This window comes from Cricetulus griseus (genome assembly GCF_003668045.3).
Source record: "Cricetulus griseus strain 17A/GY chromosome 1 unlocalized genomic scaffold, alternate assembly CriGri-PICRH-1.0 chr1_1, whole genome shotgun sequence".
Taxonomy (NCBI): Eukaryota; Metazoa; Chordata; class Mammalia; order Rodentia; family Cricetidae; genus Cricetulus; species Cricetulus griseus.
The window spans coordinates 166,391,276-166,406,139 of NW_023276807.1; the positions used below are offsets into that span (position 1 = coordinate 166,391,276).

The following is a 14,864-nucleotide window of genomic DNA, read 5'->3' on the forward strand; positions in this document are numbered from 1 at the left end:
TAAGAACTCTCTGTTTAATGCTGTGCACCTTTTTTGCAATTGGGTTATTTTGTATTTTGATGTCTAGTTTCTTGAGTTATATATATTAGAGATCAGCTCTCTATCAGATGTGGGATTGGTGAAGATCTTTTCTCATTTTGTCTTGTTGACTGTGCCCTTTGCCTTACAGAAGCGTCTCAGTTTCAGGAGGTCCCATTTATTGATTGTTGCTCTCAGTGTCTGTGCTTTTGGTGTTATAATCATGAAGTAGTTTCCTGTGCCAATGTGTTCAAGGATACTTCCCACTTTCTCTTCTTTCAGGTTCAATGTAGCTGGATTTATGTTGAGGTCCTTGATCCACTTGGACTTGAGTTTTGTGCATGGTGATAGATACGGATATATTTGCAATCTTCTGCATCTTGGTATACAGTTATGGCAGCACCATTTTTAAAGATGTTTTCCTTTTTCCATTGACTTCTTTGTCAAAAATCAGGTGTTCACAGGTGTTGTGTATTAATAATGTCAGGGTCTTGGATCCAATTCTATTGATCCACCTGTCTGTTTTTATAGCAATATGAAATTGTTTTTATTACTGTAGCTCTATAGTAGAGTTTGAAGACAGGGATGATGATGCCTCTAAAGGCTGACAGCCAACATCAAATTAAATGGAGAGAAACTCAAAGTGATTCTACTAAAATCAGGAACAAGACAAGGCTGTCCACTCTTTCCATGTCTATTTAATATAGTACTCTAAGTTCTACCTAGAGCAATAATACAACAAAAAGAGATCAATGGCATAGAAACTTTTGGAGGTGTCAATATTAATGACTTGAAACTCTACTATAGAGCTATAGTAAGAAAAACAGCTTGGTACTGGCATATTATTTTTGTTACTGTTTTAGATATGGTTTCTCACGTAGCCAGACTAGACTTGAATGTGGGCTCTTTCTACCTCACCTCCCAAGTGTAGGTATTACAGGGCTATGTCACCATGCCTGGCTTTGTTTGTAACATTTAAACAAGATACTTGATAGTTTATATATTTGCATATTCATATACATGAATTTGCATATACATTCATATTTGCATATGCATTCACATGTGCCTTTTTTTGTAATTTTTTTTATTAGTTCAAATTAGGAACAAGCTTGTTTCACATGTCAATCCCTTCTCCCTCTCCTCCCCTCCCCCCTAATTGCAACCTACCCCCCACCCCAATCACCCTCCACTCCCCAGGCAGGGTAGGGCCCTTGATGGGGGCTCCCCAAAGTCCACCACATCATCCTGGGCTGGGCCTAGGCACTCCCACATCTGTCCAGGCCAAGAGTGCATCCCTTCACGTGGGATGGGCTCTCAAAGTCCTTTCTTACACCAGGGAAAAATACTAGCAGGGGCCCCATAGAGTGCGGAGGCCTCCTAATTGACATCCATGTTCAGGGGTCTGGATCAGTCCTGTACTGGCCTCCCAGACAGCATCTGGGGTCAATATGTTCCCCCTTGTACAGGCCAGTTGTTTCTGTGGGTTTCACCAGCCTGGTACTGACCCCTTTGATTTTCATTCCTCCCTCTCTGCAACTAAGTTCCAGAGTTCAGTTCAGTGCATATCTGTGGATGTCTGCCTCTGCTTCCATCAGCCACTGGATGAGGGCTCTAGGATGGCATAAAAAGTAGTCATCAGTCTCATTATAGGGGAAGGGCATTTAGGTTATCCTCTCCACCATTGCCTAGATTGTCAGTTCAGGTCATCCTTGTAGGTCTCTGGAAATCTCCCTAGTGCCAGATCTCTCCTCTGGAAATCTCCCTAGTGCCAGATCTCTCCTCGGACCTATAATGGCTCCCTCTAATATGGTATCTCTCATCGTGCTCTCCTCTATTCTTCCCCCAACTCAATATTTCCATTCCTCCATTTCCTCCTCTCCTCTTCTCTTCCTCTCATTCTGGCAACTCCCTCTCCTCTACCCTCATGCTCCCAATTATCTCCGGAGTTCCTGCCCCTTCCCATTCCTGGGGTCCATTGCTTTTTTTCCCTTAGAGTACTTCTTGTTTCCTAGTTTCTTTGGTGAAGAGGATTGTAGGCTGGTAATCCTTTGCTCTGTGTCTAAAATACATATATGAGTGAGCACATACCATGTTTGTCTTTTTGTGTCTGGGTTCCCTCACTCAGGATGGTTTCTTCTAGTTCCATCCATTTGCCTGCAAATTTCAAGATTCCATTGCTTTTTTCTGCTGAGTAGTACTCCATTGTATAAATGTACCACATTTTTCTCTATCCATACTTCAGTTGAGGGGCATCTAGGTTGCTTCCAGGTTCTGGCTATTACGAACAATGCTGCTATGAACATGGTTGAACATATGTCCTTGTTGTATGAGTGTGCATTATTTGGGTATATGCCTAAGAGAGAAATTGCTGGATCTTGCGGTAGACTGATTCCCACATTCCTGAGGAAATGCCATACTGATTTCCAGAGTGGTCTTACAAGTTCGTACTCCCACCAGCAATGGAGGAGTGTTCCTTTTTCTCCATATCCTCTCCAGCATAGATTGTCATTGGTGTTTTTGATTTTAGCCATTCTGGCAGGTGTAAGATGGTATCTCAGAGTTGTTTTGAGTTGCATTTCTCTGGTGGCTAAGGATTTTGAGCACTTTCTTAAATGTCTTTCAGCCATTTTAGATTCTTCTGTTGAGAATTCTCTATTTAGTTCTGTGCCCCACTTTGTAATTTCATTGTTTCATTTTGTTTCATTTTGGTGGCTGGCTTCTTGAGTTCATTGTGTATTTTGGAAATCAGCCCTCTGTCAGATGTGGGGTTGGTGAAGATCTTTTCCCATTCTGTGGGCTGCCATTTTATCTTACTGACTGTGTCCTTTGCCTTACAGAAGCTTCTCAGTTTCAGGAGGTCCCATTATTAATTGTAGATCTCAGTGTCTATGCTACTGGTGCTATGTTCAGGAAGTGGTGTCCTGTACCAATATGTTCAAGGGTATCTCCCACTTTCTCTTCTAGAAGGTTCAGTGTGGCTGGATTTATATTGAGATCTTTGATCCATTTGGACTTAAGTTTTGTGCATGGTGACAGATATGGATCTGTCTGCAGTCCTCTGCATGTCCGAATCCAGTTGTGCCAGCACCACTTGTTGAAGTTGCTATCTTTTTTCCATTGTATAGATTGAGCATCTTTGTCGAAAATCAGGTGTTCCTAGGTGTGTGGGTTAACATCAGGATTTTCAATTCGATTCCATTGGTCTGTCTATTTTTGTGCCAATACCAAGCTGTTTTTAGGACTATGGCTCTATAATAGAGCTTGAAGTCATGGATGGTGATGCCTTCAGAGGTTCCTTTATTGTACAGGGTTGTTTTGGCTATCCTGGGTTTTTTGTTTTTTCCATATAAAGTTGAGTATTGTTCTTTCAAGCTTTGTCAAGAACTGTGTTGGGATTTTGATGGTGACTGTGTTGACTCTGTAGATTGCTTTTGGCAAGATTGCATTTATACTATGTTGATTCTACCTATCCAAGAGCATGGGAGATCTTCCCATTTTCTGGTATCTTCTTTAATTTCTTTCTTTAAAGACTCAAAGTTCTTACTACACAGGTCTTTTGCTTTTTTTGGTTAGTATTGCCCCAAGATATTTTATGTTGCTTGTGGATATTGTGAAGGGTGATGTTTCTCTGATTTCTTTCTCATTCTGTTTATCATCTGTATATAGTAGGGCTACTGATTTTTTTTAGTTAATTTTGTATCCTGATACTTTGCTGAAGGTGTTTATTAGCTGTAGGAATTCCCTGGTAGAGTTTTTTGGGTCACTTATGTAGAGTATCATATCATCTGCAAGTAGTGAAAGTTTGACTTCTTCCTTTCCAATTTGTATCCCTTTGATCTCCTTTTCTTGTCTTATTGCTCTAGCTAGAACTTCAAGTACAATATTGAAGAGCTATGGAGAGAGTGGACAGCCTTGTCTTGTTCCTGATTTTAGAGGAATTACTTTGAGTTTCTCTCCATTTAGTTTGATGTTGGCTGTTGGTTTGGTGTATATTGCTTTTATCATGTTTAGATATGTTCCTGTTATTTCTGTTCTCTCCAAGATCTTTATCATGAAGGGATGTTGAATGTTGTCAAAGGCTTTTTCAGCATCTAGTGAGATGATCATGTGGTTTTCTTTTGCAGTTTGTTTATATTGTGGATTACATTGATGGATTTTCATATGTTGAACCATCCTTGCATCACTGGGATAAAGCCTACTTTATCATAGTGGATGATTTTTCTGATGTGTTCTTGGATTCGATTTGCCAATATTTTGTTGAGTATTTTTGCATCGATGTTCATGAGAGATATTGGTCTGTAGTTCTCTTTTTTAGTTGTATCTTTGTGTGGCTTGGGTATCAACATGATTGTAGCCTTGTAAAAAGAGTTTGGCAATATCCCTTCTGCTTCTATTGTGTGGAACAATTTGAGGAGTATTGGTATTACCTCTTGTTTGAATTTCTGGTAGAATTCTGCAGTGAAGCCATCTGGCCCTGGGCCTTTTCTGGTTGGAAGGTTTTGGATGACTGCTTCTATTTCATTAGGGATCATAGGTCGATTTAAACTGATTATCTGTTGTTGCTTTAATTTTAGTAAGTAATATCTATCCAGATAATTGTCCATTTCCTTTAGATTTTCAAATTTTGTGGAGTACAGGTTTTCAAAGTATGACCTGATGATTCTCTGGATTTCCTCAGTGTCTGTTGTTATATCCCCCCTTTCATTTCTGATTTTGTTAATTAGCATGCTCTCTCTCTGCCTTTTGGTTAGTTTGGATAGAGGTTTGTCTATCTTGTTGATCTTCTCAAAGAACCAACTCTTTGTTTCATTGATTCTTTGTAATGTTTTCCTAGTTTCTACTTTATTGATTTCAGCCCTCAGTTTGATTATTTCCTGGAGTCTACTCCTCCATGGTGAGTTTGCTTCTTTTTGCTCTAAAGCTTTCAGTTTTTCTGTCAATTCTCTAGTGTGACTTTTCTCCAGTTTCTTCATGTGGGCACTTAATGCTATGAACTTTCCTCTTTGGGCTGCTTTTCAGAGTGTCCCATAAGTTTGGGTATGTTGTGTCTACATTCTCATTAAATTCTAGGAAGTCTTTAATTTCTTTTTTTATTTCTTCCTCAACTCAGGATGGTGCAATTGGGTGTTATTTAATTTCCACGAGTTTGTAGGTTTTCTGCAATTTGTAGTGCTGTTGAATTCTAGCTTTAAAGCATGGTGATCTGATAAGATATAGGGGGTTATTTCAATTCTTTTGTATCTGTGGAGGTTTGCTTTGTTGCCACCTGTGTGGTCAATTTTAGAGAAGGTGCCATGTGGCACTGAGAAGAAGGTATATACTTTTGTGTTTGGATGGAATGTTCTATCTGTTCTATCTAACAGATATCTGTTAAACCCAATTGGGCCATAACTTCTCTTAGATCCTTTTGTTTCTTTGTTAAGTTTCTGTCTGGTGGTCATGTCTAGTGGTGAAAGGGGGTGTTGAAGTCTCCTACTATAAGTGTGTGTGGTTTGATGTGTGGTTTGAGCTTTGGTAATGTTTCTTTTACAAATGTGGGTGCCTTCATATTTGGGGCATAGATGTTCAGGGTTGAGACTTCATCTTGATGGACTTTTCCTGTGATGAGTATGAAATGCCCTTCTTCATCTCTTTTGACTGATTTTAGTTTGAGTCTAATTTGTTAGATATTAGGATTGCTACACTAGCTTGGTTCTTGGGCCCATCTTGGGCCCATTTCATTGGAAAATCTTTTCCCAACCCTTTACTCTGAGGTAATGCCTGTCTTTGAAGTTAGGGTGTGTTTCTTGTATACAGCAGAAGAATGGATTCCGTCTTCGTATCATTCTGTTAGCCTGTATCTTTTTATGCACAGGTTAAGACCATTGACATTGAGGGATATTAATATCCATTGATTGTTGGTTCTTGTTTGTTTTGGATTTATTTTTGGTGGTGTCATTGTGTGTGTATTTCGTCCTCCTGTTTCTTTTCGTGTTTGGTAAAATTGGATTATCTATTGCCTATTTTGTGAGTGTAGTTATCTTCATTGGGTTGGAGTTTTCCTTTCAGAACTTTCTGTAGTGCTTGATTTGTGGTTACGTATTGTTTAAATCTGGTTTTGTCATGGAATATCTTGTTTTCTCCATCTATAGTGATTGACAGTTTTACTGGGTACAGTAGCCTGGGTTAGTATCCATGCTCCCTTAGTGTTTGTAAGATATCTATCCAGGACCTTTAAGCTTTCAATGTTTCCATTAAGAAGTCTGGTGTGATTCTGATAGGTCTGCCTTTATATGTTACTTGGCCTTTTTCCTTTGCTGCCCTTAATATTTTCTCTTTATTTGTAGTTTTGGTGTTTTGATTATTATGTGGTGAGGGTACTTCTTTTTGTGGTCCAGTCTGTTTGGTGTTCTATAAGCTTCTTGTACTTTCATAGGCATATCCTTCTTTAGGTTGGGGAAATTTTCTTCTATGATTTTGTTGAATAAGTTTTCTGTACCTTTGAGCTGTATTTCTTCACCTTCTTCTATACCTATTAGTCTTAGGTTCGGCCTTTTCACGGTGTCCCATATTACCTGGGTATTTTGTGTTAGGTATTTGTTGGACTTGAGATTTTCTTTGGTCGATGACTATATATCCTATAGCGAGTCTTCAACAACTGAGATTCTCTCTTCTATCTCTTGGATTCTAATGGTTATACTCATATAACCAATTAGTTCCTGATTGTTTATCCAGCCTTTCTATTTCCAGCATCCCTCATTCTGTGTTTTCTATATTGTGTCTATTTCAGCTTTCATGCCTCGAACTGTTTTGAGTGTTTCCTTCACTTGTTTGGTTGTTTTTTCTTGGGTTTCTTTAGATTCTTTAAGAGATTTGTTTACTTCTTGAATTTTTTGTTTTGTCTTTTCCTCCATTTCATGTAATTTTTGCTTGTTTTTTCTTCTATTTCTTTAAGGGATTTTCTTGTTTCCTCTTAAAGGTCTCTATCATCTTCCTAAGATAATTTTGAGGTCCATCTCTTCTTCATCCTCTGTGTTGGGCTTTTCAGATCTTGCTGGTGTGGAGTCCCTAGATTCTGGTGGTGTCATATTGATTTTTCTGTTGTTGAGTGTGTTCTTACTCTGTCTTCTTCCCATTCCTTCTTCCAGTGTGTGCACATGGGGTCTCTCCCTCTCTCCAGTGGCAAGCAGAGGGCTCAGCCTCTGGCGGCAGTGGGATGGCAGAGGGCAGTGGGTGGACAAGGGTGGGGTGTGTTCGTACTCAGGGTGGGCCTTCTGGTCTGGGCAAGTCCACTCTTGTCGGGGGGTGGGGGGGTTCAGGCAGAAGGGAGCAGGGTTGATGGGGGATGTTGAGGGGGGCAGAGCAGTGCCCAGACTCACCTGAAGCTTGGGCAACCACAGCAGGACAGAGGGCAGAGTGTAGACAGGGGTGAGGTGTGTCCAGATTCCGGGTGGGCCTTCCCACTTGTGACTTTTATGGTAAGTACAGGTCCAAAAGGGAAGGAAGACTTTGTTAAGCATTTGTGTCCAGAAGGGAAGCGGCCATTTGTTTTACTGTATCCTTGGGATAATGACGGTAATCATGTCAATTAAGGATGCTTTTCCCAGCATGTAATGGAATTACATGAAAATAATATTTTTACTCTCAAAATGTGGTGGTCTGAAGATGTAGGTCAGCCAGCTGGTAGAATGCTTGCTTAGCATGCACAAAACCTTGAGTTTGGTTCCTAGCATCGAATAACCAGGTGTGAAGATGCATGCCTGTAATTGCAGCACTTGAGTCAGAAACTGAAGAAGTTTAAGGTCACCCTTGGCTTCATAGTAACTTTGAGGCCACTCTAGGGTACATGAGACTGTCTCAGGGAAAAACTTATACATAATTTATTTGTTTTTAATGAAAAGTGTCTCAGAAAAATCTGTTAAATTATTGTCTGTTTCTTGTCTTTATCAACTTTTGTCCCAAAGCTGACAAATATAAAGAGCTTCCCGAGAGACAACACCAAGTCACAGAAAAATTAGCCAATATGTTTGCACAGTCCTCCTTATACAGCGAAATGAGAACTGAACTGGATCCACTCTTGGGGGAACAGAAGGTGGGGAGGAGCTCAGCCTTGGAGGAGATCACGTGTGTCACCCCTTTCTGGCATCAGCTCTGGTGGATTACCTGTCGTTCATTCAAAAAATTCCAGTGTTTTTCATGGGTCACTGTGATTCAGGTAATCTGATGAGTTATTTTAATTGTTTTTTTTTCCAAGACAGGGTTTCTCTGTGGCTTTGGAGGCTATCCTGGAACTAGCTCTTGTAGACCAGGCTGGTCTCGAACTCACAGAGATCCGCCTGCCTCTGCCTCCTGAGTGCTGGGATTAAAGGCATGCTCCACCAACGCCTGGCAAGTTATTTTAATTGTATTGTGAAAAACACAAGTGGGAGCAATTTGATTCTGAGTGAATGTACTTTAGGGTCACACTCATCTTCTACTCACTTCCATGAATTTGTCATCTCCTCTCTACTTGGCATATAGAAATATTCAATAAAGCAAGTAGAACCCAATTTACTTTTTACTTTCAGAAAATGTTTTTAGTGATAGATTTTATTTAGAGGAACTATAATGACTAAAATCCCAGTTGGAAATTTAACTCAGAGAGTACAAACGATAATTCAGCACACCTGGGAGTTCCTCACGTCTGTCTACTTTAATTCATCTGTGCATCCTACAAGTTCAAGTCCAGGGCTGAGTAAAGGAGGATAAAGCTTTTTTTCCTCTTGCAGCTTTTCCTGTTGGTGGATGGATGGTAACTGGACAAACAGATGAAATTGAAGTGTGTCAGATGGGAGAATGGATTTAGAGAAAGTTAAAGTAGAGAAGGGGTGGAGATAACTGGAGATGGAAAGGAGGGTTGACCTGTAGTTGAAATTGTGATGTGAGGAAACAGGCAGTGGACAGCTATGAAGGATCCTGTGCATCTACTGCCTGAGAGATGAGTCTACTGTGGGATTCTCTTTCCTTACTGGAGTCTACTTAAAGAGTGCAGTTCACCCACAAAATTACTGGACTGAACAATGCTCTCCCATGTCAGCTAACTGGGAACTAGGAGGAGATGAAGTTCTACCTTTCTAATAACTGGCTCTGTAACCAGGATCATCATGTCTGTTATTTTAACTGTGACATTCTGTGAATGTTACACAGAAATGAAGTTCCTGCAGCTCATTGGACCATCACTTATTCATTTATTTTTATTCATGATGTCAATGATTCTACTGAGTTAGTTATTGATCCTGGGGCCTTAGTCACTAGAGGGCAAACACTGGACCTACAACCCTGGCCCTGTAGTCAGTTCTGCTGTTAGTATGTTGTTATTTTAATTTCATGCATTTAGTTTCTGTCAAATACTGAAAGGTCGTGTGATGTTGGCTGTAATGGAACACTGTTCTACATATAAGTACTGACTTTTTCATATTTAACTGTTGCTGCCTTTCCTGGGTGTATGCAAATATTCTTTCCATTTGAGTTATACTGTCTGTTGATCCAAATACTTTGGTATTTAATCTTGGACATCTATGTCATAAAATGGGTATTTTATGTCTGATTTCTTTGACAACTGAAAATGTGATATGATTTGGAAATAGATGAGCTTCACTCATCAAAATGGGTTACTCATTTTGTTCAACAGCGAGCAGTATCATGAGGGAAAAAGTCTCTGTGTGTTAGCAATGCTAGGAATTGTGGAATAATTTTTAATTAATTAATTACTTATTGTATGTTGGTGTTTTGCCTGCATGTATAACTTCCCATCATGTGCATGCCAATGGAGGCCAGAGGAAGGCATCAGATCTTCTGGATGTGGAGTTACAGGAGGTTGTTAGGGGCCATTAGGGTTATCCCAGGTCCTCTGCAAGAACAAAAAGTGTTCTTAACTGCTGAGGCATATGTCCAAGCCCTGAGATTTTGGTTTCTAAATTATCAAGTTAAATGGTAGGATGCTTTCCCTTAGATAATAATTTTCTAAACATTATCAGAGGAATAAAGGATCTTTCACATAAGTTACTGTGTCATGCAGCCTTACACCTCAGGTAAGTGAAGCACCCTTTTAAGCCATTTTCACCCAAAACCAATGCAGTGCAGACTCCATGTGACTGTCTGCACAGATTGAGTCGATGGAGGTAGATGAGGGGCTGGAGGAGTTGGCAGCTTAGATGAGACTTGCTCACAGGCTGCTCCGGCTGATGTTGATGGAGCAGCAGTGACAGAGATTATGGGCAATGGAAGTATCAAGGGGCCCAGAGGATGCTGTGTGAATACTTTGGTGACAGCAATACAGCAATAGTGTTCCTTCCTACTCAGGCACAGATTTCCCAGAGGTGACACAGGTAAGGACCAGATGACTCCTTCTTAGCACAAAATCCCATTACTAGGAACTGTGTTGTGAATCATTTTTAATTTCATTATTTAGTTTGTAGTTGAGGGGATCAGCATTTCCTGTATATTGGGCAGGGCTCTGCCCCTGATCTGTCCCCCATGCCTGGGGTGTAGTTGTTTCTAAGTATAAGAGTAAATAGAGCCTTAATTATTTTCAGCCACTTGAAGTAGAAAGCTGCCCATGCTCACTGGTACGAGAGTTGAGATCTCAGTTTAAGTGAATGCTTTTTGTCACTTAACTTTGCTGTGTCCCCTACACTTCCATGTACTTGTGTTGTCTTCCCCCTGTGTCATCCGTGTTTCAGTACCTGACCTGAGCCCTTCACTGGCCCTTCCTGGTGGAGCACCGAGAGAAGTTTTAGCTTTCCAAAGTCTGTCCTGTTAGAGTCTCAAATCTCAGAGACCTTAATTTTCAGTTTAACATCCAAGCAGTCTATTGACATGTGTGTTTTATGTTCTCCCAGGGATTCTGCCCAAAATATAGTGTTTATCTCCCTTAAAATAATAGACAATGTGTAAAATGATTTCTACTCCTGATTGGATTTTTTTCTGCATTTTTTGAAAGGCAATTATTGAAGTCATAATGGCTGTGGTTATAGGTACTATTTTCTATTTCCTACAAGATGATTGTACTGAAGTCCAAAGGAGGTAAGCAAATGAGAAAAAGCTGTTACTTTGTTTAAACTTGTGTAAATCCATTAAGAATTAGAATTTGTGACAAGAGCAGAGTGAACACTTTACCATGTGATAGAATGTGTTGGTACATTGAAGGCTGAGTAGAAGAACTCACTTTTTCACACATGTTTGTGGGTAGATAGTATGAATCTATACACACCACACATTTCACATTTTACCAGTTTTAGTGTATGGAGTAGTTTCAATTTATGCGACCATCTTACCACACTCTAAATGTAGGGCATTTCTTCATCTTCCCGAAGGGAATCCCATAGATCTGAAAGAAGAAACCCCATACTACCCACTCCTGATTCCAGGCATCAACCATTCTACTTTCTGTCATTAACTATGAGTAATGTGGGAACCCTGAGTTGGAGTCACACAAGTATCTGTGCTTTGGCTTTGTTCTTGTTTGTTTTGGCTGGTTTGTTTTCAGCCATGGAATGTCCTCAGAGCCCATCAAAGTGTGGCATGTATGGAGATTTCTTGGGCTCTGTAAGGCAGAATAATGGTCCATTGTGTGTATTTGCTGTGTTGCTTCCCCCTTCATCTGTGACTAGACATGTGATTTTCTCTCATGTTTGGCTGCTGTGAAGCATACTATTGAGTGTAGCAGCACATGTGTTTGAGCCCTGGACTTTACTCTTTAAGGCAGAAATCTAAAAACTTGACAAACCATAGGCAATTGTGTTAATTGTTCGAGGAACTGCTGTCCTGTCTCCAACTCCACTGTACTATTTGTATCCTCACCAGCAGAACACAGGGGCTCCAGTATGTCCACATCCTCACCCAACTTATGTTCTTTCTTATTTGGAATATGATTTCTAAGAAAAATAAATTGTGATCCATTGAATGTTTTATGAAGTATCTGCAGAACCCATTTTCCAGTTTTAAATATTGAGCATTTGCTTTTCAATCCAAAAATATTTATTTATTTCTTCATTTAGTATGTATATGTGTGTGTGTGTGTGTGTGTGGGCATGTGTGTCCTACAGTATACATGAGGAGGTCAGAGGACAATCACAAGAGCTGACCCCTCCACCACATGGGTTTCAGGGATTGTTCTCAAGGTCATCAAGCTTGGTGGCAGTCATATTACTTGCTGAACCAGGTCTTAATTTTCCATGGCCCTTAATTTTTCCTACTATTGAGTTATAGTTATTTTGTTTCTGAGATGTGAATCCCCCACCAGACACATGATCCACAGAGATTTCTTCCCTACTGTGTGTTGCCTTTTATTCTGCTTATAGTGCCGTGGTGCAGAAAGGGTTTTAGTTTACCTATTTATTCTTCTTTTGTTGCTCAGGTGTCGATTTCCTTATATTTATTTTGATTGTTTGAATGTTAGTGTGAGATAATAGGATGGGACTAGTTTTTCCTGAATTGTCATATAGATGTCACTTTTGTGGTCCTTGTCTAGTTTGAGCTATAATATAACTTCAAAGATAGTCTTTCATGTTAAAACATTTTAATTACAATAGCATGTTCCAAACATAGTTTCTTATCAGGATCACAATTTTTAGAATTTTCACTGTAATTAGTGTGTAGCACACCACTATTTGCTCAACTGGGCTCCCTGCTTGACACCCACAGCCTCAGGGTACCTTCCATGGGCAGAGTCTTGATCATGGCAGTACTGTTGACATGGTATCTGTGTGTGTGTGTCTGATGTCTAACTACCACTGTGTACCTAGATAAAGTCACTGACATCTGACTGTCAGTTGAAAAGGTGTTATGTAACAGGCTGTTAGACCCCACTCATGCAGTCTGTCTTAGGGGAAACTGACATGTGTGTCCAGGAAACAGATAACTGCAGAGGGCTTTTTGTTCCCCTTCCTCTTGCTATCATACAGACACAAATAATTTCTTCATAAGTAATCATGACTGAATTATTTTTTGAGCACTTTGGAAACCATGCAGGAAGTTGTTGGCCTATTTTAGGGATAATCAAGGCTTTAAAGTTGTTTCCACAGTCCATGTCTGCAATAAGCCGTTCCCCCACTGTTTCATATTTTCATTCTTACCCTTCCCTAAATCAATTAAGCCAATGGAATATGAAAACCCCTGGGAGTTTTATTTGTCTTATTTTTCTCTCTTTATACATTAGGAAAGATGCTTACCAACTTTGTTAGTTAAATTGAAGTGATTTGGGCTGCCATGACTAAATAACACAGGTCAGTGGATTTAAATGTAAATGTGTCTCCACACTGCCTGAGTCTGAGGTGAGGATCCTCTCCCAGGTCTTCCTGTCTGTCTACCTTCTCTCAGCCCTCTCCTGGCAGACACTACATTTCTGTTTGTTCCCATAATGAGGACACATATGACATCGTGGGGCTCTACTCTCATGATTTCTTCTAAAACTAATGAACTCCTAAAAAAACATACTCTAGAATTAATACATGAATGGTAATTATCAAATTGTTAGATTTTACAGACACACTTCAATTAATAGATACCACTGTGGAGACAGAGAGGAAAATAATCATGGGACCTGACCTTTTTAACCAGACAGTTCCACATTTTTATTATTTCTTTTTTAAAAATACTTAGTCTTTATGTATATGAGTGTTTGTCTGCATGAATGGATATTCACCATGTGTGTGCCCTGAAACCTGTGGAGACCAGAAGAGGGCATCATATCCCCTGGAACAGGAGTGACAGATGGTTGGGACCCACCATGTGGGTGATGACAACCAACCCTGGGACCTTTGCAAGAGCCATAAGCTCTCTTTACTGCTGAGCCATCTCTCCACTTCTGGTGTGTGTGTGTGTGTGTGTGTGAGTGTGTGTGTGTGGTTTAATATATCTATGTGATGCTATTTAAATTACAGAACAAGCTCAATTGATATAAAACTATTCCTATATTGAATTTGCTGTTGCTTTCTTCATTCTCTCCCTACAGAACTGCCGTGCTATACTTGCTCACAGGCTTTGAATGCTTCACAAGCCTGTCTGCCAGGGAGCTCTTCATGAATGACAGGGATCACTTTCTGTGAGTAGCTTTTGCCGCAGAAGCAGGCATCAGGGACTAGTGATCAATATGATTATGTTCATAGTTGAGCCTAGTATATTATCTCATGAAAAACCAGCATTCCCCCTTTTTCTTATTTATGTAGTTGAAAGGTAAACAAATTATGAAATTTTGTGTTTACCATTGTGGCACCATGTGTTTGGAAAGTCTGTAAAGAGATTACTAATATTAATGGATGGGAAATGAGGAGCAGATGTGTCTGCTGCTCAGAGAAAGTTTTAAATTTGGGGTGTGGTTACCAGATCTCACTGCTGCAGACAGCACAGGAGGAGGGGACTGAAAAGCACAGGAAATTTGTGACCCCCCTTCCCCAAAGAAGATGTTAGGGGATTCCTAGAGCTTTTGTGTAGTGGGTTCAGCAGCACATTGGAGCTGGAGAGGTACAGATGTATAATAATGAGAGTGTGCACAGCCTGGTGATGGAGGGGTGGAAAGAGCCAGAAGGAAGCTGTGCAGAAAGAGTTGCTTATCTCATGTGTATTTCACTCATGGGGGAACCTTTGCCCAGTGACCTGTGCTTAGGATTCACTGCTCACAAAGATAGCCAAGATTTGCCCCAAGTACATGCCAAGGAGAAGAGACATCAGGGAGGAGCTGAGGGCCTTGCTCAGTTGGTAGAGTGTTTGCTTTGTGTGCATGAAACCCTGTGTTAGACTCACAGTACCACATAAACTTGAGCATGGCAGGTAGGCCTGTAATGCCAGTAGAGACAGGTAGGAGAATGGTCATTGTTGGATACATATGG

The 14,864-nt window shown here is 40.2% G+C and overlaps 1 protein-coding gene across 1 annotated transcript in view; it reads left to right on the forward strand.

Moving 5' to 3' along the window:
* Positions 1-14,864, forward strand: part of LOC100759972 (ATP-binding cassette sub-family G member 3) — a 52,136-nt gene that overhangs the window by 24,956 nt on the left and 12,316 nt on the right. Inside the window, exons 9-11 of the mRNA XM_027388472.2 lie at positions 7,962-8,212; positions 10,979-11,061; positions 13,991-14,080. Coding sequence (XP_027244273.1) covers positions 7,962-8,212; positions 10,979-11,061; positions 13,991-14,080 — 424 coding nt within the window. The remainder of the gene's footprint in view (positions 1-7,961; positions 8,213-10,978; positions 11,062-13,990; positions 14,081-14,864) is intronic.